Source organism: Pagrus pagrus (assembly GCF_965226575.1).
Source record: "Pagrus pagrus genome assembly, chromosome: 15".
Classification (NCBI taxonomy): domain Eukaryota; kingdom Metazoa; phylum Chordata; class Actinopteri; order Spariformes; family Sparidae; genus Pagrus; species Pagrus pagrus.
This window is the reverse complement of record NC_140199.1, coordinates 21863822-21886267: the sequence shown is the minus strand read 5'-3', so window position 1 is coordinate 21886267 and position 22446 is coordinate 21863822. Positions and strand designations below refer to the sequence as shown.

At 41.5% G+C, this 22446-nt stretch overlaps 2 protein-coding genes and 1 long non-coding RNA gene across 16 annotated transcripts in view; 1 reads left to right on the top strand and 2 right to left on the bottom strand.

Annotated features, from left to right (window-relative positions):
- LOC311270261 overlaps window positions 1-22446 on the top strand; it is a 91812-nt gene that overhangs the window by 52514 nt on the left and 16852 nt on the right. For 6 of the 11 annotated variants that reach the window (XR_014624202.1, XR_014624203.1, XR_014624206.1 and 3 more), the window contains exons 5-6: window positions 13643-13765; window positions 16436-16521. This is a non-coding gene — a long non-coding RNA (uncharacterized lncRNA). Of the gene's footprint in view, window positions 1-13642; window positions 13766-14002; window positions 14105-16435; window positions 16522-16790; window positions 17049-22446 lie in introns of those variants that run through there. The other 5 variants (XR_014624210.1, XR_014624211.1, XR_014624212.1 and 2 more) reach the window with 5 other exon arrangements.
- On the bottom strand, window positions 3430-17973 carry LOC311270257 (uncharacterized protein). The gene is made up of 27 exons (XM_084375022.1): window positions 17750-17973; window positions 17103-17214; window positions 16052-16175; window positions 14015-14408; window positions 13834-13911; window positions 13653-13748; window positions 13513-13566; window positions 10594-10647; window positions 10446-10499; window positions 10311-10364; window positions 10085-10138; window positions 9944-9997; window positions 9793-9846; window positions 9391-9444; window positions 9245-9289; window positions 9106-9159; window positions 8967-9020; window positions 8823-8876; window positions 8616-8687; window positions 8495-8530; window positions 8085-8129; window positions 7958-7990; window positions 7052-7198; window positions 6495-6671; window positions 5735-5825; window positions 4587-4664; window positions 3430-4308 (listed from the first exon to the last, which is right to left on the bottom strand). The coding sequence occupies exons 2-27, from the start codon at window positions 17179-17181 to the stop codon at window positions 4106-4108; spliced, it is 2292 nt and encodes a 763-aa protein (XP_084231148.1). The 5' UTR covers window positions 17182-17214; window positions 17750-17973; the 3' UTR covers window positions 3430-4105.
- Window positions 19763-22446, bottom strand: part of dst (dystonin) — a 121313-nt gene continuing 118629 nt past the window's right edge. For all 4 annotated transcript variants that reach the window (XM_084375007.1, XM_084375008.1, XM_084375010.1 and 1 more), the window contains 4 exons: window positions 22244-22434; window positions 21901-22011; window positions 21208-21334; window positions 19763-20849 (listed from right to left, as the gene is read on the bottom strand). In XM_084375007.1, coding sequence (XP_084231133.1) covers window positions 20593-20849; window positions 21208-21334; window positions 21901-22011; window positions 22244-22434 — 686 coding nt within the window. In that variant the 3' untranslated portion in view covers window positions 19763-20592. The remainder of the gene's footprint in view (window positions 20850-21207; window positions 21335-21900; window positions 22012-22243; window positions 22435-22446) is intronic.

Below are 22446 nucleotides of genomic sequence, written 5' to 3'. Positions count from 1 at the left end.
CTCTGCCAGGAGAACCGGACACACAGTATTAATTGCCAAGAAAACTGCAGCAAATTTATGTCTAAATGAAATCTAAATGTATTTTTAACTGTTTTGTAAGCAGGTAATGCCAATTAGAAACTTGCTTATTAGACAAAATTGAGCTAATTATATTAATTTATGGGAAGAAGTGGAATAATTTGTTTGCGTAGCTGCATTTGCATAGTAATAAAAGTCAACTTAACCAAACGAGAGAAAAACGATCATCTTGTGCAATCAAATCCTAACAAAGCCATGAGCTCTTTTTAATGTGCATACCACCCTCAACAGCAATTGTGGCTTCTATCTGTTTAGAGCACTAAACACCAACCTTTCTTGCCTTTGACCGCCTAATGAGATGCAATGCCTACTTTAGATACCTTGTTACATTGTGCAGGTCTTTGAGGTGTGTACACTTATGTCTTAAAGTGATTTTTCTGTCTCATTTGAATGATTCTTAGTGGCCTTGAGGTAAAACAGTGCAGTATTTAACAGAAACAAGGCAAAGATTTGATTTTGTTTTGCAAAATTTTGATTTTTGATCAGTTTGTGTTCCACATGCTTTGTTTTGTGAATGGTGTATAAATCAGACTCTTCTCTGGCAGAGACTGCCCATTTGTCCAGCAGCCTGGTAACCTGAAAACAAAAGCCGGATGCTCTGAATACCTGTTTCTACAAAAATAGATGCTCTCCCTGGAGCTTTTTTGCCCTTAATAACTTAGTGTATTTGGATGTGCAGGAGAGGATGCAGTCATGTGGCCTTCATCGTCATGTAACAATAATGAACGTGGTTAACACTGTGAAACAACTACATTTTGGTTAGGTCAAAACTACTTGGTTAGGTTTAGGAAAAGATTTTGGTTGGGTCATTTAGTTAGTTATGTCAGTTAAGTTACCAATGCAAGTTGGTGATACCAGAGTGTGTATTTTTGGAACAACAGGCCCTCAGATCAGTGGGCGTTTGTTTTCCAATTACCGGTTGTTGGACAATGGGCCTTTGGTCCAATGGGGCATGTGTTGGACTATTGAGGTTTCGGAAAAAATGGGCCATCAGAACATTGGCATGGCACAGACATGGTGTTTAAGAGCTTTAAATGTTGCTGGAAATCCACAGAACTGATGACTACACGTTTTATAATTTCTGTTTGATGACAAGTTTGCCTTCGGGCAGTCATGTGGGAAAAGACGGATCAAACACGCTCTAAAATCAGTTTAAAGCCTTTTTTTCTATTTGGCAATTCATAACTACAAGTTAATAACTGCCCTCATGGGAGGACCCAACAGCCTCAGACAAAAGGATTAAAAGGCCTGTTAACAGAGTCTTACATTGCCCTTTAGCTCCACACGCTCATCAGAGGGCTTTTTATTTAAAACTGACAGAATATTTATAGCTGTGAAAAAATGATCTCTACAAGACTGGTGAAATCAGCTTAAAATCTGTTCATTTGCTATGAATCAAATACTTCAGACAACTATGCAATTGGTTCGCACAAATGATAAAATTGTACAAACAAATAATGTGGAAGCAAATTAACCAGTAAATGTTTCATCAACCCACACGTGTGAAAACATGTGAATGTAGTAAGAAAAAAACAAGCAGTCAGGATAGTTGATAAAATCTACAGTTGGAGCTAACATCATTAGCAGTCTGCTCACTTTCACTTCTGCAAACACAAAATAACACACTTGGCTTATTACTTACATCAACGAACATTTACAGTGTCTGGCAGCTGCTCTGAAACTTTTCAAATAAATGCCCAAGGACAACATAAAACCTCTCTCTCTCTACTAACCTCTGATTCTGTGCCATCACTTTGAAGCTCATTCACATTGGGTCGTTTTAATCAGCTCACAATGCATTAGGCTGTATTTATCAAGATGATGATGGTGTGCCGCAGAGATAAATAGTGAGCATGTCTGAAGCAAGTGGTTGAGCCCAGAAAGAAAATTCAGAGGATAATCGTGGATTAGTAATAGTTTCCATGACAGAGGTGGCCACAGCATCCAGAGCAGCATGGCACACATGATGCTGCAGTCGCAAAGGGAGTGGACGATGACGATCTAAAAGTCGATGGGCTTCTTAGAGGAGAGTGTGAGCCAGGAAATGCACTCAGAAGAGCCACACGAAGACTTCCCTGGGAGATTTTCCCTTTAGAAGTGTTTCTCCATTAAATGGAAAACAATCATTGTCTTTCTCAACTCATTAAGTCTTTTCTGGGCTGCAGGATTTCTGGAGCCTCTTCCAGCATTCATTGATCGCAAAACAAGGAAATACCCCGGAAAGGGCGCCGGCCCATTGCTAATACAGATATATGAGGCGTTAGTCATATCCTCATCTTTATTCCACTTGACCAGCAGGATTTTTAGCTGGAAAAGTCCACACAGGCCAGGAATCAAACCAGCTCCGTGTTGCTGTGAAGCAACAGTTTCTGCTGAGCCACCATGTGTGAACCACAGCTGTTTGTGTCACTGTTTGTTCTCATCACTACAACAACTGCTATAAAAAAAGAGTAAGCACAGGTTGTAGATCATGAAACTTTCCTTTTGACAGCTATACCCAATAAGCATAATTGAGATTTGTAAGCACTTAGATTATAAACAGAATTCATTAGAGGGAGGATTTCCAAACCTTCCACGAAGCTTTGTGACATATGAAGACTTAAAAATAGACAATCTGATTCCAGTGTAGCACAGGGTTAGCACCCTCAATTTCATTTGTGTATCTAGGGCCAATAGTACATACTGTAAGAAAACAAAACCTGTTGGTACAGTATACTGTACAGTACCCCCTGAAGTGAGGTGTTGTTGCGAAAACACAACTCCTCCCATTCATTCTAGATGTGGATAGTCCACTTAGGCTGCTGCAGTGATGACAGGAAGGACCCTGCAACAAAAAGTCAGAAAAGTTTTTGGAGATACGCAACCCAACATCACGCTTTGATGGTCAATAACCTAAGCTAGCGATCAGGCCAGCTAGTCAACAGTATTGTCATTCAAGCCTGTTAATTGTGGCCAGTTTGCGCCGAGCTTCTATTACGCTGCTTGACATCTTAAACAACTTTATGTTGCCAAGAGACCACACCACCAAGGGAGGAGAATTATTCTGCAAACTTGTTGGGAATTGAGAAATCCTCTCTGGAATAGTTGTTGCTCCCAGGCCGGGAACAGGAAACCGGTCGCTAACCAGATGGAATTCATGCATCAATTTGGTCCGAATGAGGCCTTTGGAAAATTTTATATTGTGGTCCAAGATGGCGCCCAATTCACTGTGATGAAAGTTGCTCACTGGGTGAAGACACCAAAAAATTGTTTTTGATTCCCCCACATTTTATGAGAGGATGCACATGAGCCAGCTGACTGACAAGCTAACTTCCCATGTGAATGGCATGAAAAAACTTACTGACACAGCTCCTCTAGACTTTTCCAATTTTATTGTACTGAATGGACTCAACTCTGATCATACAAAGAGTTATTTCAGGGCCTTTTTGGCAAAATGTATTCAGCGTTTCCAACGGTCATCATGAATGAAAAAAAGGTCTTGTTGGGCAAGAATGCATCACTTGATTCTGCAATACAGAATGTGAGTGCTACAGCAAAATCACCTGACAGCCCAGAAACAGGATGCATTTCTGTCTGCCAAAGTGATGTGTTATGTTACTACTGGGGGGCGCCAAAGCTGCAACTTTTCAAATCTTGCATTTAGTAATTAAAACATGCTTACTTACTTACAACTGTGGTCATGGACGAGAATCAATTTTTCACACAATGGTCTAAAAAACATCAATATCATTTTTGTATTTTTATTATAAAGAACAGATGTTTGAAGACAACTCAGACTTGTGAAATCAGTTTAAATAAAACTATCAAATGAAGACGGTCTTTTTATACAAATATATTTTGTTACCACTCTCCTTCAAATCACACAGGTGTTGTTGTCTTTGGTAACCTTGTAGATCAAACTGTTCCCATTTTCAGTTAAGATGCATATTTACATGAAAACTTAAATTTATTTGAACAAACATATTAACAAAACATTCGACCATGTTTTCCTCCTTTGAGCTCAATATTCAATTCACTGTTTCTTCCTCTACGGGCGATTCCTCAACCTCCGCGGTGCTGGCTGAGGTGTCCCACTGGCGGCGTTCAGATCAGCGCACCCAGAGGTGACACAAACACCTGGAGGTCCTCTGAGACCCGCATGGCCTCTGAGTCCAGGCCGGCCTACATGGCCCCTTTCACCCTGCTTCCCTGGCTGGCCATTAAAGGCTCTGCCGAGACGTCCACGCTGACCTGTGATTGAGGCAAAAATGTTGTTTAGTCTTCAGGGCTCCCTGTCTGCGGAGTTAGCTGAGTAAGACTATTTTCACAGACTCCATGAAGAGAGCATATACAGGGAAAAATTATTTCTTCTTTGGCAAACAACACGTCTCTTCCCTTTCTTAGGATTTTGAAACACAGTCTCAACCAATTATAGTTTGGAAAATGATGCACAGACCCAGATGTGGATATCCATTAATGTCTCATTTTAAAACAAAACCTCAAACAACATTAAGTAAAGATGAATTTACCCTGAGATCCCTGGTCTCCAGTGTGGCCAGGCAGGCCGTAACCCTTGGCCCCTTTATCACCCTGCTCGCCTCTGTCACCTGCAAGCCAGACACAAACAGACACACACACATTTGTCTCTTAGCAGGAATGACAACAGACAGGCCAAAATGCTATTCCCCCGGGAGTGGGAACACTCAAGAGCACGCCGTTCATGTTGATTAAAGACCATATGTGTTACTGAGATCATTGTTAAAGAAATGTTTAAAACACCTTGTAAATATTCTTCGATTTCATTGGCTTGGCACGAGAATGTAGCATGAGTGTGACATCATGCTCAGGCCTCTAACCATAAATTAGAGCCGAGAATATACATGTTAGCCGACAGGTTTTACAGCGCTGTACAGGATTTGATTCAGCAGTTTCATACGCTGCGGTTCATGATGAAAGGTAGTAGAGTAAGCTTTTTCCAATGGTGGAAAGAAGAAGTATATTTATTCAGAAATTGTACGAGAGAGTGATTTTATCTCAGGTTTTTTCATTTGATGTTCCTTTAGTCCTCCAGGACATTTCAGAGGCAAACACTGTACTACAAATACATGACAGTTATAGTTAGCCTACAAATTGAAAATTTACATATACATAAAATACGAAGCATGCCTTTGGTTTGTAAGCAGGCTTGCTTAAAGATCCCATATTCACAATTTTATTTTGGGTGTCTACTAGAATCGGTTTCTTGAATACTTACCATTGCTGCAGCACCTCTATTCATCCTCAATTGCCTTGTGGGTAATGTAAGCGCCAGGGTTTTGAAAAAGAGGTGTCCATAATGAGTCTACCAGTGTTACAGGTATGCAGTGCTAGACCAGTGGACTGCTTTTCAAAACCTGGTGCCTAAATTACCCACAATACAACGTAGCCACTGAGTAACATCACGGAGACAATTAAACAGACTTCCATTTGTAAAATTGGTGGAGTTATCCTTTAATAAGGTTTTTGTGTATGATGTCAGTGATGTGTTTTGTAATCCTGCCTCAGTGGCCAAAGTTATCAGTTAATGCAGGTTTAAGTAAAGGATCCAACTTAATTTTCCTAAAAAAAGCACAGCTGAATTATAGTCTTGTTGTTCACCATGATTCATAAATATATCTGTCGGGTTGGTTTTGCACACCTGTTTCTCCTTGGCGTCCCAGTTCTCCTGCTTCTCCGTAGAATCCCGGCAGGCCAACTTCTCCAACAACACCATCATTACCAGGGTCACCCTGACAACATCATCAATAGGAAAATACATCGTTAATCTCTTGTGTTTTTTCAGTGTAAACTCTTCTTTTTTTCAATCTTAGGTCAAGTCACGAATTAAGGTTCCATATTCATCTCTGAGTGCAAAAACTGAGAAGATTTATTTGGCTTATGACTCAATACTTTGTTAGGAAAACATTGTACAGTACCAGTACATCACTATTCCAGGTTTGGCATTAAACATCACAACATGAGGCTTATTGGCCATAATCTAATATAGTGGAATATTTTTATATAGTCATGGCTTCAAGAGCATTTATCAGCGTTGTGATTAAAGAAGTTGTGGAACATGAATTGGTTCTACAGAGTAATAATGTGGAAAAGGCTTTCCAATCCAAGGACAGCCTTGATACTCTCCAAAAACCATTCAACACAGACCAAGTGTCTAGTCTGTGACTCCTTATTTGTCCTCATGGAGACGTGGAAAATCGTAATGTTTTCATTCCAAGCTTTTCTGCCAAATACTTCAGCTCTTTTAGTCCAGTCCAGACCCTCACAATGTGTTTGCATTTTACTCAGACAGGGAGAAAAAAAAGAACAATGTATGGAGAGCATGCTATGCCAGTTCATCTCAGCTAACGTTCTACTGGAGGTGACACCTACAGCAATGAACACCAAAACCATAAACTCACAGGAGGTCCGGTGGTTCCTTTCTGTCCGGGGGGACCAGGGGCACCCATGGGCACGTCCCCGTAGAGAGGACAAACTGCAGCACACGTCCTCTTCACGGAGTTGGCAAAGGCGGACATCTGCTCCCGAAACACTGTCTTACAAACCTCGATCACGTGTTCAGCAGGGAGCGTCGGGCCCTGTGTAACAAATCATTACCACATCCATCACTGGAAGGGACCCAACCGTGGGACATGTAATGTGGAATATTACAGGACAGGACATAATGAAGAAATGGCTACCTCTCAGAGAAAATGCAACAAACAAATGGAGCCAACAGCTCATTATGGATTTATAGCTGCACTAAATGAAACCCCTGCCGTGAGTCACTACTAACGACAGGCTAATGTGAAACTGTTTAAATATGTTCTTCGCACCAAAGTTGTTACCAAACACTGTGCGTGTGCCAGTCAGTGTAAAGACTGGTGCAAATGATTACTCGGCTGTTTCTGTGCCATCATTCACACATGAAGTAGAGAAATGAAGTGCTGGGCTTTTCAGAGTCTTGTATTTTACTTACTGGTGGACCCGGGGGCCCCTGAAAGCCATCTGGTCCTCCTTCACCTCGAACCCCCTTGACTCCGACAGGGCCCGAGTGTCCAGGTGGGCCGGCCGGGCCGCGCTTCCCCCGTCCTCCCTGAGGACCCTGCTCACCCCGGCCTCCAACCTACAGAGCAGATTAACAACATCAGCAGGACTGGATTGCACAATACAATACATTACAGTACAGTGATCAATGTTGCATGAGCACAATTTTTTTATTAAAAGCAGCAACAGCTTGCATTGCTTATTATGTCACATGAACAGTAATAATAAACTTTCATTAGTCAAACCCAATTTCAGAGGCAAAACTAAATATTAGTATACATGCAGAGTGACAGAACATTTTAAAAAAGTGACCGGAACAAAATGAAAAATTTAAATGTGTGAAACCACAAAACCTACGATGGAAACATGATACATGAATACATAAACAAACTGATAGAGAGCACCTGGAAAATGTGCAATATTCTTTTTTGTGTGTGGGTGTCACTGCCCTCATCACATCTACAGATGCTCTAAAAATGACTGGAATGTTATTTGGCGGATTTGTATTCAATTTTTGAGACCGTTCAGTTTGCAAACAGATAATGTGACGAATGTCTGCCAGGAATATCGCAGTATTGTGCAACACAAATCTGCCTGACTGCTCCTTTCAGTGACACAACAGCCAACAGGTTATGATTTCTCTTGTGAATAAATCAGAGGACTGGATTGATCTTGAGTAGTGCCTCGTATATCTATCTGTGCCCCATGACTGCCATTTAAAGGCTTTTTTTAGCCAATCTACTTAGCCTGTAAACGTGCGAGTGCTGTAATTATCACTGCTATTATCACCATCAAACATGATTTGTTAATGAAGCTCTAACAACCGAATCACACTCACCTTTCCTTTTGGGCCCTTAACGCCTTTTTCCCCCTTTAAAATAAAAAGTAAAGATAAAGTCATGTTAAGAAGGAAACATGGTGAAGATGTAATGACGAGTAGAGAGGAGAAATATAAAAGGCAGTACCTCTGCACCTCCAACTCCTTGAATTCCCTGGATTCCTGCATCACCCTGCACGAGGCAAATGCAAAAATAAACTTGAGAAAACGTGCTTAGAAACTTCTTTATGAGTCAAAAACACAAATCACAAAGGGACCTGCTGTAGACTATGTGTTGATAGTGTCAAGCAGAAGGTTTTGAATTTCGACTTGTATTCGTATCTAGCAGTGACCTCAAAATAAGAATTTGAAGAGTTACTCCACAAAAGCTGGTGGGGTAACAGAAAACATCTGCACCTCATCACTTGTATGCTTGTATGTTGCTCGTGAACCAGTATGTTATAAATCAGTCATTCCTTAAGAAGAGAATTGTGACATTAAATGGTGATTTTCCAGACATTTCTGATTTCTAATGGGTAAAGGATGAGGATGTATTACCTTGGACCCTGGTTTTCCAGGCACACCCACGTGTCCCTGTGAAGACATGACATAGTTTAATGGCTTGAAGAAAATGAACTAGTGTTTGGAAGAGTTTAGAGAATTCATCTGGAGGACTTACAGTAGGTCCTGGTGGGCCGATAAATCCAGGTCTTCCTGGCTTCCCTGCAGAGCCCTTGTAACCTCTTGGGCCCTCGGGAATAAAACATTTATTAAACCGACCTAAAGGGACCGCTTCATTCTTTGTCATTTTCTTTTAAGATGGCAAACTACTTTACGTACAAAATGCATAATGTGCTTGTCTGCAGTGACTGAAAGAGTGACTTACAGTTCGGCCCTGGGGACCCATTTCTCCTGCGGGCCCGAGGGTGCCTTTCTCTCCCTGTTACAGACACAAAGCACAACAAAGGAATGAGCCAGAAACAACTCAATTTGACGTTAATTGACAAAAAGATCAAGATCAGAGAGTTACCTTTGTTCCACTTCGTCCGAGTTTCCCACTGAGACCTTGCGGTCCTTGATAAGCCTGTGAGCAACAGATGACACTTGAAATAATACGATTCAATTCTAAAATTCACAATTAAGATATCATTGTCAGCAGAATATAATACCTCTATTCCTAGATCACCATCTCTGCCTGGTGAGCCTGGATCTCCAATAATGCCCTAGGGAAACACCATCATTATTATAGAACAGACACATTATTTTCAGAGTGCAAGTGAGTACTCAGGTGTGTTGGCAGTGACTCACCTTCGGTCCAATGGTGCCGCCTCTGCCCACAGGTCCTGGGATCCCCTAATGTTCACAAGTTCAGACAAAAGACGATATCCATCAGCATTCAAAACAACACATTTTGAAATACTTGTGATATTAGTTCACGTCCTCGTAATACTTACAGGCTGCCCCTTCTCTCCAGAGGTTCCCCTCTCTCCAGGATCTCCCACGATTCCCTGTGAAATCGTCATTTCAAGCAACATTTGTTAAAATTTTACACACATTCGTTCAGCGTGGCGAACCAGAGAGCCTTCCTTCATATACAATAGGTCGAGGCTCTTCTTCCAGTGACGCACCAGATTATATCGATACAGTTCAGGCCCTCAGATCTCAGCCAAAATCCAGCCGCATGAACTAACGTTGTTTATGGAGACGGCACATAAGCCAAAAACATAGCCCTCCTCCCAGTGTTTTACCACATTAAAAATGATTTACAGGCTCTCCACGCTCACATGACAGGATTTTGACGGTGTTGAGAGTGTCTTGTTGTGGATTATGGAACAGGGAATCCCACAACAACCCACCTGCTTTCCTCCAGGCCCGGCCTTCCCTTCTGCACCAGTGGTCCCTTGTGCTCCCTAAATATAAAAGCATGACGGAATTTAATCACAATTTCTAGATCAAATGACAAAATCTGGAAACAAATAAGATAGAGAGAGTAGAAAATATGAATACCTTAACTCCTTGATACCCGGGAATCCCTTCATGTCCTTGTTCGCCTGTAGCACCCTGCGAGGAGGCCAAAATGTTAGTAAAACGCTCATTAGATAATAACTTGCAAATGAGCTTACCACAGTGCTTGAAAGGTTAACTTACAACTTCTCCTGGATTCCCAGTCTCTCCGATATCTCCAGGTGGTCCACGAACTCCCTTTAATTACAGTCAAAAGGCCGACATTAAACCCTCTGCAAGATCTATAAAGCTGCACAACTTTACCAATAAAACTGCACAGAAATCCAATAAAGCTTCTGTAACTTCATTAGCCGGCTACTTCCTAATCAAACAGATCATATTAAAGCCTGAACCCAGCAGAAGAGTTTACCTTGAAGCCTGCCGCCCCTTGTAATCCTTTCAGCCCTTTAGGACCTCTGTCTCCCTGTTAACACACAATTTCATTAGTCAGGATTTGTAACATTTCAGGGTGAAGAAATTGATAAATCTGAGTGAGATTAATTACCACTTGGCCATGGAGTCCTCTCATTCCTTTCTCTCCTTTGATTCCCTCTTCACCCTGAGGACACGTGAGCGAGGTTTCATTAACGCGTCTTGAGAATACGCCAGACCAAAGTGCAGGCCTGACAGGGGCGTATTAGCGTAGAGCTTACCTTTGGGCCTGACTCGCCGATGTTGCCGTAGTCTCCTGTGTTTCCTCTGATCCCCTGCAAGACAAGATTAACTTAATCACAAGCAAGACTTGTTGGAGCCAATTGTTTGCGAATGGTTTGAGAAATAGAGCGTAAAATGGGAACGTTGGCGACTGTTTCCACTCAGAGGAAGTTTTAGATTTTTTCCGCATTGATTAAGGCAAGACTGACGTTAAATAAAGAGGGACACTTTAAAGGGATGTTTTGACATTGTGGGAAATACAGTTCACTACACCAGTACTTGTTTTATGCCAAGAGTTAGATGCGCTCTCATGCCTGAATGGTAAACATGAAGTTCAGATTAGGATAGTTCAGCTTAGCTTAGCATTGAGAATGGAAGCATGGGAAGACAGCTAGTCTCCAAGCTCACTAACATGTTATCTTGTTTGTTTAAGCTACATAAAAACCAAGCGTAACATTACGGAAAAAAAGTGTGACAGTGATGACAAGACTGCAGGACATCACTGTGATTTTGCACATAACCCCTGTAAAATCCTAAATTGTTGATTTTACACAAAAAACGTGTTAATGAGCTTCAGAGCTGCCAGTTAGAACTGCTACTTTTCCTTCCTAACTTCATTTTGCTTCAAAGCAACATCATGTAACTTTTTTAACTTAAAGTACAGCATTTTAAAAAACGCTCATTACAGTGTCAGCAGCATGACATATAGGTAGACATGATATGTTACATACATAATCATTTAAATATTCTTAGGTGGACAAAAAAAAGCTGCACCTAAGAGGCAGGTTAGCTAACTCTGTTCCCAGTTTCCAGTCTTGGTTAGCACAGCTAACTTCCTGTTGGCAATAACATCATATTTACCAGCCTCGCATGAGAATGGTATCTATTTCCACTTTTAACTCTCTGCAAAGATGAACGTCACATTATTCCTTTAAATATAAAGCTACAGCCAAGAGACGGTTAGCTTAGGACAAACATTAAGGGTACAAAGCTAGCTCCTACAATTTTTTCCACCGGAGCTTCTGAAACAATCTTGAAAACCTCAATAATTAAAACATATTTTGTTTAGTTAAAACGACAATTTGAGGTTGATACATTGTGGCTGAGTGGGAGTTATAAGCTTTCTGGTGGTCCTGGTACTGTAGGTGTATTTTTGTACTCGACAGAGCCAGGCTAGCTGTTTCCCCGTGCTACAGTCTTCATGCTAAGCTAACCATCTCCTGGCTGTAGCTTCATATTTACCACACAGATGTGACAGTGGTATTGAGTGTTTGTAGAAATGAGGATAATTAAGATTCAAATGTGAACATGCCGAAATGTCACGTCAGTCACATTAGCAGAAAATATACACAATTCTATGCAACAGGAGGAAACATTAGTCATAAATACAACAAAATGGAGCGGTATTGTTTGAACAGATGCTGACTTCCTACGTAGTAGAAGGAAAAGTGTTTTCCAGTTGGCTCTATTTCACTGAGTCAACAAACAGATTGAACAAGCACAGGACGCCTTCATGTTGTCAGTTTATTTGACCATCTCACCCAACGCTGTTTTTAAGCAACTGGGCGGGGGTTAACCTCAGAGATGGCCGACAGTACGGCGAGAAGCATGACCGTGAACTTTACAACGTTTCGAAGGCCGTATAGCTCCGACGAGCAAGGGACCACCCACCACCCCGAGATGGACAGTCCATGTATCTGTGCCAGGAAATGCCCTCCTCGGATGCCAGCAGGGGAGGAGATAAACATGTTGGGGCTCTGCGATTCACAAGCTGGCAGGAGGTCAAAACTCTAACGAGTTACACAAGACAGATGTTTACTCCAGATGAGCTACAGCTGCAATTCAGCACATCAATGTGTAGCATGTACAGCTCTGGAAATGTGCTCTGAACGTACGTGGGCCTACAGGCGTATACATGTGTCTGCTCAGGCAGCATGGGGGATTTCCCTGAGTGCAAAGGACATGTTAAATGCCAAACCATCACATACTTATAAAAAAAAAAAAACACATGTTCTCCGGACTCTCTGATCTGCTCCAACATAACTGACTGCTAAGCATCAAAGAGATTAACAAGTCATAAACTTAAAGTGGAAATAATCACGTCGGCGGCTCCCTAAAGGATACAAATGTGAGTGTATTTATCCTTTCACTGATGCATGCGTAACTGGCTCCTGCAGCAGAAAACCCTGTTCATTATAATTTCTCAGACCTTTGCTCTCTTTCACAGTTTGACCGCTCTACGGTGAATTCAATTGGCCTTATCCACAGAAAAAATAACATTCAAGAAACAACACATCAGAGAAATTTCACACTAAAGTTAAGCACACTAATGCCACTCATTACCAGCCACTCGGAGGGTACACTGTTGCACAACTGCCTGGTTTTCCTGCGTGTGTGGGATTCATTACATTTGGCTCGTATCGTCCAAATGGAAAAGCAAAACCATTAGGAACCCTGTGATCATTTGCCAGTTTGAGTTAAATCCTGTATTCTAAACCAGCAGAGCTTGTGTTTTAAGAAGCAAATGGCTATTTCAGAACGGCAGAAAAACAAATTTATTGTCACATCCGTATTGGTTCGTGTTTATCTTGGCTTCCTCCTAAATCTTGTGCAAAGCGGACATGAGTTTTTCAAGTATGAAAGGAGCCCCTATGTTTACTATCGCTGAGCGCTTCTGCTTCCAGATCTGTTTCCATCCTGTCGTGTCTCAGATGTACTTCTATTGCCATTTTCCACAGCTTCGCTGCTGTCTCGCGAGTGAAAGTTTTACAATGTCACTTAACCGCCGCTCAGTTTAACTCTTTATTGTGCTGTAAGAGGAAGAGGATGCTGCTAAGAGTACACTAGGTAAGCATTCATCAGACATACGAACGGCTCGATGTCCGCATGGCTGAGAGACATACTACGTATTTATTTACCCAGTTTCCTAGTCTTCCTGCGTCTCCAGCATTTCCCGGAAGGCCTCTGTGACCCTGCAGCAGAATAATAAAAACATGTCAACACAGATTCAACTTATTTTATCCATATTTTCTCATTTACGCTGTACAGGTAGATTCACCTTTGGCCCTGGAGGTCCCTGGATGCCAGGTTGTCCATGCATACATTTGCAAGATGCTTTTCCGCCTGTCAGACCGATCTCTGCATACCCTCCACACTGCCGTGGACAGAGAGGTGAGAAAAAAAGTTCAAACTTCACACTCAGACATCTGGGAAACCATGTTGAATGGAAGCTGACTCACCACACCAGAGAGCTCACAGCAGCCCTCTGAATAAGCCTGCTCTGGGTCACATGACACCTCCATTTGCTGGAGGTCCACCTGGAGAGAAACAAGAGATAACATTAGAAACTGAAGTTGTATCCCAAATCAAATATTGAAATATTACTTTTCTATACATAAAAAATCCAAGCTGTCAACCTACAGACACAGAGCGATCTCCTGCCGCCCGCTTGACGATGGAGGTGTACCCTCGATGGATGACCGGCCTCGGCTCATCGATGGACTCCACACTGACCTCTTCACAGTCTATCAGCAGCTTCACCTGGCTGCCCTTCACACTCAGCGCCAACTTGTGCCACTCTCCGTCAAACAGCTTTTTCACAGCATGGAAGGTCCTCAGCATCTGGCTCCCGCGGGGGCTGGTGTAGAAGAAGTCTAAAGAGCGCGTGTCACCCTGGAAGCGCAGGCCGACTTGCTCTCGTCCCTTGGGGTCACTGACCTGCCACAGGTCCCAGGATTTCTTTGCAGTGTCCTTGGTCACCTTGAACGTTGCAATGACGGAGTAGTCGGAGGGAAGTCCGCCTGGATACACATCACTGTGGCAGGAGAGTGAGGTTTAGAAAGCTGGATTACATCAAAGAGAGGCTTAATTGTTTTGGACCATGACTACCAGTAAGTAGAACCAGAGCTTCTCAAACATTACGCTTAAAATAAAATGCGCTTTCTCTGAAACTTTTTGTAAAATCTCTTTTGATGACGCACTGCTAAGCAGACAATGATTCTTTGTTTCTTTGATTTGAACAAAGCACTTTTTCACTCAACTCAGAAGGCAAGCTGGACTCAGGCACTGAGGGTTTAATAAAAACAAGACGAAGTCTGCAGTGATTAGGGTGACCAGACATTCTGATAAATTTGGGATGGTCCCGAATTACGTGCGGTTGTCCCAATTCCAGAATCTGGTCCTGTTTGTCCCATAAATCAGACTAAATCTGAATTTTGATTAGTTCTAGCCTTTAACAACATTATAGTGATGGTTGTGAGACATATTTTTGGTGTTGTCCCCTGACGGTTTGGCTGCAGACAGAATCACTGTAATGTCACGGTATTAACAGCAGTCACTTCTGTGCAGGTTTATTTCTGTGGTCATTTTCGGTTGTAACTGTAACACCATGTATACTGGTCAGACCTTTCTGACATTTCTGTTGTACTTAGGTACTGTGTTACTTGCTATAATGTCTTTGATAAACCAAATACCCAACAGCGACATCCCACCGACGGTCAGACTGCCTACTAGTTATAGTAAACTAAAGCTCTCATCGTGTCTGTGGCCTAATAGGTACACTAGGTCTCAAAAATAACCCTGCTGTCAAAGCATACATTTTAGATGAATAGAGATGCTTTGAAATAAAAAAGAAAAAAAAAAAGAAAATTTAAGTGTATGCAAGCTATTTGACACAGAGGTTTTCTACCCAGAAGTTATTGTACACAAACATTATGATTGGTTTTATAGCAGGGACTTCAGAGCAACCTTTTGAAATCTGAAAGTCTGTAATGTACATGAATTACAGCTGTTGTAGATTATTAGGTCGTGTAAAGAAGGGCTGCAGGCAGACATGTAGATGGAGATGGATTAAATAAAATACAATTTATGTAAAGGATAATGATTTACACACTGTTGCTTACAACACAGTCATTGTGTCTCTTTTTCCCTAATGGCAGACAGTAGACTTAGTATAAAGCTTTGACTTTCAAATGCAATTGAGCCACGCCCACCCCTAACTCTCCTGTCCTGAATTTCTGGTGTTTAACAGCTGTAAGATTTTACCATGTTTGCCGTCTTATCTTAGCATGTTAGCATCTAATAGTTGTGGAGATGTTTCAGTGTGAAACAAGGTGGTACAGACTGTCATACCGACAGGACTAGAACTAAAACCAGATGCACTCCTGACAGACCTATGATGGTGTACTCTGGGAACTTGTGGACGGGGTTACACATGAAAAACTGCTTTTCAGCCTCAAATTAGTTACCCTTTAAAGAGTAACTTAACACCCGGCAGGGTATTTCTGCACTATGGTTGAATTTTTAAGTCTGTTTCATTTACTCACTGTCACTCCTTAGAGAACACTTCTGTGTCACTGCAGTCAGGTGAAAAGTTCAACTTCAACGAAATGTTCGGGCAGTGTTAAGTTGTATTTTAATAATTTTCCAGCTTTGTTGGAATGAACCTGTCTACTGTACCTCATGGTCTTCCGCAGATGAATGGAGGGGTTGACACGGTAGGCCACCGCCTCAGGTTGAGAGCCGTCCACTCTCCTCACTCCTCTCGACTCAGGCACGCGAAACTCCTCCAGCAGATCAAAACCTCACAGCGCAAACACAGACTTTAGTTTGACATCACACCGACTCAGCATCAAAGGTGCTGGACTGCTTCTAAATCTGATGTCAGCGCTGATATAACTGATTTGTTAATCAGTGGCATTACTCACAGTCATTAATAATGCCATCTCCTCAACGGTACAATGAGGTAATTTATTAAACCCATCAACACGAAGAGGCTGTTTATTTTCTTTCATGGCTGGATTTGGCTACTGAATTCTAAACACTGCATGCTTTGTGCTGCAGGATGAATGAGATCAGCCCGGCTGCAGTGTTTCCTGTGAGGTTAAAACGCGTGGATGAAAGCTGGTGAAGATCACTGATTACAAACGGTAAGACTCGAATAGAAAATAGAAGAAGAAACTCAAAAAACCTTGTGTTTCATTGCCATGTATTACAGTCAGTAGGCTAATAATACAGCACTGCTCGTAACATTCCTGCTGACAGAGTGTTTTATGTGCGGGCAGGACACCATGGGGAAAAAACATTGTGTTAATTAGTTTAATTATGGTAACAGTGAGACTCAGCTGCAGGGCTTCAAATGTCCATGAACAGAGATTAACCCCAGGACGACCTCTTTGACCTCTCACTATCCACACAGCCGCTGACAGCAGGAAACACAACACTGGGTCGACTGCTGTGAGGCAAACAATGGACTGTGACCTGACAAACACTGACACCTGCTGGTCGGGGTGGGTTAGTACAGCATTCCTCAGAGTAGATCATTAATAATGATCTATGTGATGATTGTCAATCATGTTTTATATGATACCTCACTTTATATTAGAAAGCTCTTTAACAGAGGGGTTTTCACAAATATAGCAGCTACAAGTCCAAACCCAGAGTAAGTTATTTTTATGCAATGGTAAATACTCTATAGTGATCACATTAAGTACAAAAATATTCAACTTACTTGGCAACTTTTGAGATTGGGTCTGTCCCAAGAAGGCAAAGAGTGCTGCAAACACCAGCATGTCTTTGAAGGCCGGCATTTTCAAATGTTTGAAGTCAGGGGCTATAAGTGCCTGTTGTACAGCAATTAAATCAATCAGTAATTCGGTTTATCAGATTATATGAGTATTAAATATATATAAATATGACTGTTAAATAAAAGACCATCACTTAAATCTAATACAAGATTAGGTTTCTATGCATAAATGTTAAAGATTTAGAAAGAACAACTACAATAATATGTAGTTCTACATTTCTTGACCCAACCTAATGTAATATCAACTCAAAAGTGGTACAGTTCCTTCAGATATCAAATATTTGTATTTATTTGATGCAATACGACTACTAAGGCTTTATAATCATATTATATGATAAAATTATAATCCTATAAAAGCAATACATAGTTGTATCTACTGAATTGCTTTGTGCATGCAAACACACTGGACACAGTTACACTAATAACTAGATTATCTTGCACACCTGATTTAACTACATTGACTTTTGTCTGATAAATAACCAGTCACCATAGACAACCCCAATTTATATAATTCCCCACTGCCTCCATAAAAAGTATTTTACGAAAAAGAAAAATAACAAAGAATTACTCACATAATTTTGAAAAAACAAAGTCCCAGGGCTCCTGCTGGTGGATCTTATCCAGTTCCTGATGTGAGGATGTATCCCGCTCTAAAGTGCCATCCCCAGGCCAGTGTTTGAGCTGAACAGGAGGACCATTCAAACTAGAAGCTGTGGCTCTCAGAGGAGCCTGACCCCTGAGCTCCACTCCACCTTTGGTCCCCAGGGGATCTGTCTCTTCTCATAGGTCAGTTACACCTACAGAACAGGTCCAGTAAACTGAGTCATCACCTTAAGGAAATGTAGGTGAACATACCAGCGCCTTTATGTAGACGAGAGCTATTGAAAGGAGAAAATTACAATAATGTCGAAGAATGAGCCGATACCTCAGCAATGTTTTGTCGGATGCGTCTCTCAAAAAATAATCCGTGTGTTTTGCTGTGCGGAGCTTCAATGCATCTCTTTGCACATTCACTGGTAGGGTTAGAAAATAGACTTTTGCGCCTGTTGTACAAACATATTCTGAATGGCTTTAAAACGCAGTCACACAGGTTTTAGTGTATGTTCATTCAAGACGGTGTTGAGAGAAAGATGTAGTATGTCACAGCTAAACACAAGATGCTCTGCAAACATTCCAGCCAGAGTCGACCGCACCTTCAATCTAAACCACCTCACTGCAGCCAACAACCAGGCTATAGGGAACTAGTAGAAAAAGCGTGTTGATGACACACACACACACTAGTTACAGTAACTGCTTCAAAATTTGGACACAAAAGGAAAAACAAACAACAAAAGACTTTAAAGTGCTGTAAAAAAGTCAGTGACCCTAGTTTAGCTACTGATCAAAATTGCTCTCAGGTATGAAGTAATGTGGCAACCTGTAATGCTCAATAACATACATTAGTCCAGGAGCATGAAACAAAGAGACATCGGAGACAGAGTGACACAGATGAAGAGAAAACAAGACCAGAGTTTACAGCAGTGCTAGCAGTTTTGGGATGCTGAACTAAAGCCTGAGCTATCATCAGCATGCTAACGTGCACAACGACAACAGGCTGATGTTTAGCACATGTTTACTATATTCACCATCATTGTCAACATCCTAACATCTCCTAATTGGCACTGATAACAAAGTACAGCTGAGGCTCATGGGAATGTCAGTAGTTTTTTAAGGTATTTGAGCATAAACCAGAAGAGAAGAAAATTCAAACTTTGTGACCCATTCAGGGATCGATATGCTGTACAGAATTTTGTGCCAATCCAAGTCCAGATATTTTGTACCGACTATGGTACGACACTGGATGTTTAAATTGTGACCTTATGATGTGGTGCTAAAGAGAAATTCAGGGGATCATCAAAGTTTTTTTACATTAGGGAATGGTGATGCAGTGTCACTATTTGGAGGATACCAGCTGTTGCATGAACACCATCACAGCCTGTCTAGCTAAGAATTCTCATCCCGTTCATTTTAACTTCAATTTCAACATGGTCGGTAAACACTGTTTTATAGCGGGCTGTTAACAGCCAATTGCATTACCAACAAAGAAAAACAATTAGATTGTGCTGAGGTGTTGTGAGTGCAGGTTGTGACTACAGCTTTAACATTGTTTTCACTTTTAGATCGGTAGGTAGTAAAAATGAGACTTTCGCATGATAACCAGCGTATTCTTAGCATTCAGTTAGCATAACATTAGCGTGCCCTAATCCTATCATTAACTTAGTAACTTAATATTTCTTCTCTGTCAAGAAATTCTCCTTATATTGGCATTTTGTCATTTGTGCATACTTTCTGATGTCCATTGACAGATGACAAATGAGCTGTGACAGTGACAGATAATGACAGCTAAGAAGCTATCCTCCAAAAAATGATGATGATTCCCCTTACCTATTCATCCTGTGGGGACCGTGAATGTAACATTTCACAGCAATCCATCAAGTAGTCCAAACCAAAGCGGCAGACAACCTAACCAACCCACAGACTGACTGACATCCCTGAGCTGCTAGCATGGCTGATGAAAGGAGCTAAAACAAGCAAAGCAGAGACAATTGTGTGGTCCACACCAGCTTCTGGTGTTTTTCTGCAAGCAGGTTTATTACAAAGTAATGTTACAGTAACAATTTCAGCTCTACCGAAATTAACCATACATTGACATAGATGCACAAGAGAATGTCTACATGGAGTGGCACCTCTTAAAGGTCAATGCGCACACTGCTGTGAAGTGGTCAAACAAAACAGGGATTGCAGCTGCTCACAAACAAACAGGACTTAAAAGCTTCATGATTACGAGGTTTCTGCTACTAGCCTTAAATAGTGTTTTTCAAAGGTTTCTGCAGTGCTTACTGGGGTTCATTGTTATAATATTGCATTGCCCTTTAAATGCATGTTGGCAGTATATCATAGCACTTAAATAGATAATTGCAGTGCCTCCAATGGTACCATAATGCACCATCTACTCCAAACATCAGCAAACATAAATTACAGTACATTCAGTAACTCTCAGAGCGCTAGCCTGCGTGTTGCCCTTCATTAGTGTGTTTAGAAATGTTAGCTAACCGTACAACGTAGTCATTCCCAAGTTTTCTAGTGTTCGTCAAACCTCTACAGGTTTCGCATCAATAAAATAAAATACAATAAAAACAATTTGACATTTTTCACAAAAAATAAAATACATTAAAAACAAATACACAAGGCCATTGACATTCCATTCTCACATAATATTAAACCATATTGCCTCTCAACAGAATATTTTACATCTTCGCAACAATTTAAATAACACTCAACACATTTGCAGTCTTTTAAGTTAGATATCTCCAGTGTCCGTTACGTGTTTAGGGTGCAACTAGCTCCTGGGTTGTGTTGTTTTCAAGGCCACTGACTATCGCTTAGATCCCTTGGCCAGTTTGCTTGTGGGAGTGGTTCTTCTCTGAGGAGTGGGGATCTTGGAGGGTTTTCCTCCGCGTTGACGGGACGAAGAGCGCGGCGTCGCTCGGGACGAGTCACCGACTGTCTCAGACGCGTCCGAGCACACGGACTGGATGTCCGAGATGTCAAAGTCAGAGGCGTCACTTCCTCTGCGACTGCTCCCTCTGCTCCCAGCTTTACTTCCAGGTCGGCTGGAATTTTTTCTCGACTCTAGATGGATGAAATCAAGGACCAAAATTAATGACAGACATGTGACTAAAGTCTCAAGTAATTTTCTCAAGTCAAGTCCAAGTTCCAATTTCTAAGTACAAGTTGAGTCTAAAGTAATTTAGTTTCTGTCAAGTCAAGTTAGAAGTCATCAAAACAGTGACTTGAGTCGACTCTAGTCCAAGTCACAATGACATGAGTCCACATCGCTGACTAATGAACTACTGAGATTGAGCCAAAACAGTGGAAGTATATTTATTTTCATTCACACACTTTATTCAAACAGCAGCAAGTCTGCCCCAAACAACACACTTTTTTCCGAACATAATGAAATGAGTTACTAAAGCTGCTCTCTACTCACCACCAAATGTCTGTGTCCGAGCTTTCAGTACAGCAGCGCTGATCAGGCTTCCCTCTTCACCTGACTGAAAACCTTTTCCTGACAAGTACCCAGGAAGTCGTAATTTGCTGCCTTGAACCGGTGTACCCTGCAAAACACAGAACTTTACTTTCATTTGTAATCAAAAGGGAGTTAACTGCTTAAGACAACGTTTTAGAAAATCAGCTGAGCAAGGCACCAGAAAACACAACAAATATCGTTGGGTTAGTGTGAAGTTTTATGAAACAACCCTCTGGAGTCCCTTTGAGAAGCTGTTAGTAAACATGTTAAACCTATAGTTAGTAAGTCAAACAATCATACATGCATAAAGTGCGTACAAATTTGTTCACATTATGATAGCTTTATATAAGACGGACATTTTTGTCAGGCAAGAAACAAACATACAGCCCATTAGTAATCAAAGAGGTTTAAGCTTATGGACCCAATTGAAATCACAAAACAAATAAAACCAACATCTTCAGAATCTTTCACTGTTTTGTTTTTAAAAAATTGGAAATCAGCTAAATCAAAAATATGAACCAATAACAAACACGCCTTTTACAAACTAGGAGCCTCTACCTGGGCGTATTGTCTCTGTTACGATAATTACGCGGTAGATTTCAGTTGGGTCATAAATCTGAAGCGTCCCACATCATGTGCTGTATAAGACTATACCTCTGACGATGAACCTTGGCTCCCAAAGGAGTCTGATGATTTAAGAGGAGTGGAGGGTTTGCTGTTTGTAAGCCAGGGCTTATCATAATTGCGGGTTATGTGTTGGGGAGTCTGGGAAACAATGGCAAATCAAAAAAAACACATGGATTCACAAATCAAAAACTACAAGAATCACTAGATGTAAGAAACACAAACAAATAAACAAGAAAATGATCAAATAATGTCAAAAGGATAAATTAAGGCAGATAAATGGGAGGGTAATCATGGTGAGGGATGATCAATCTGTAGTTTGGACGGACGACTAGACAACAACTGGCTCCCCCAGCAGAGTGGAGCCTCTCACCTTGGCAGTACTGGCCGCTGCTTGGTGTGACGGGACTGGACAGCTCTGACTGGAGGTGGATCTGTTGGGTGAAGCTCCTCTGGACGACGGCCGAGATCTCCGGCCTCGGTAGCGGAAGCTCGCCATCACCTGAGTGGTTCCCTCCGGGAGGATGAACTTCTCTCGCAGCTCCATGTTGGTCCTGCCTTTAGCTAAGAAAAGAC

Bases quoted from the DNA above. Each gene is read 5' to 3' on its own strand.
- LOC311270257 (XM_084375022.1), bottom strand. From the start codon at position 17,181: ATGCCGGCCTTCAAAGACATGCTGGTGTTTGCAGCACTCTTTGCCTTC. The intron at 5,826-6,494 runs GTGAGTTTATGG...TGATGTTGTCAG, and splicing joins AAGGAACCACCGGACCTCCT to GGTGACCCTGGTAATGATGG. The intron at 4,665-5,734 runs GTGTGCAAAACC...TCTGGCTTGCAG, and splicing joins GGGACGCCAAGGAGAAACAG to GTGACAGAGGCGAGCAGGGT.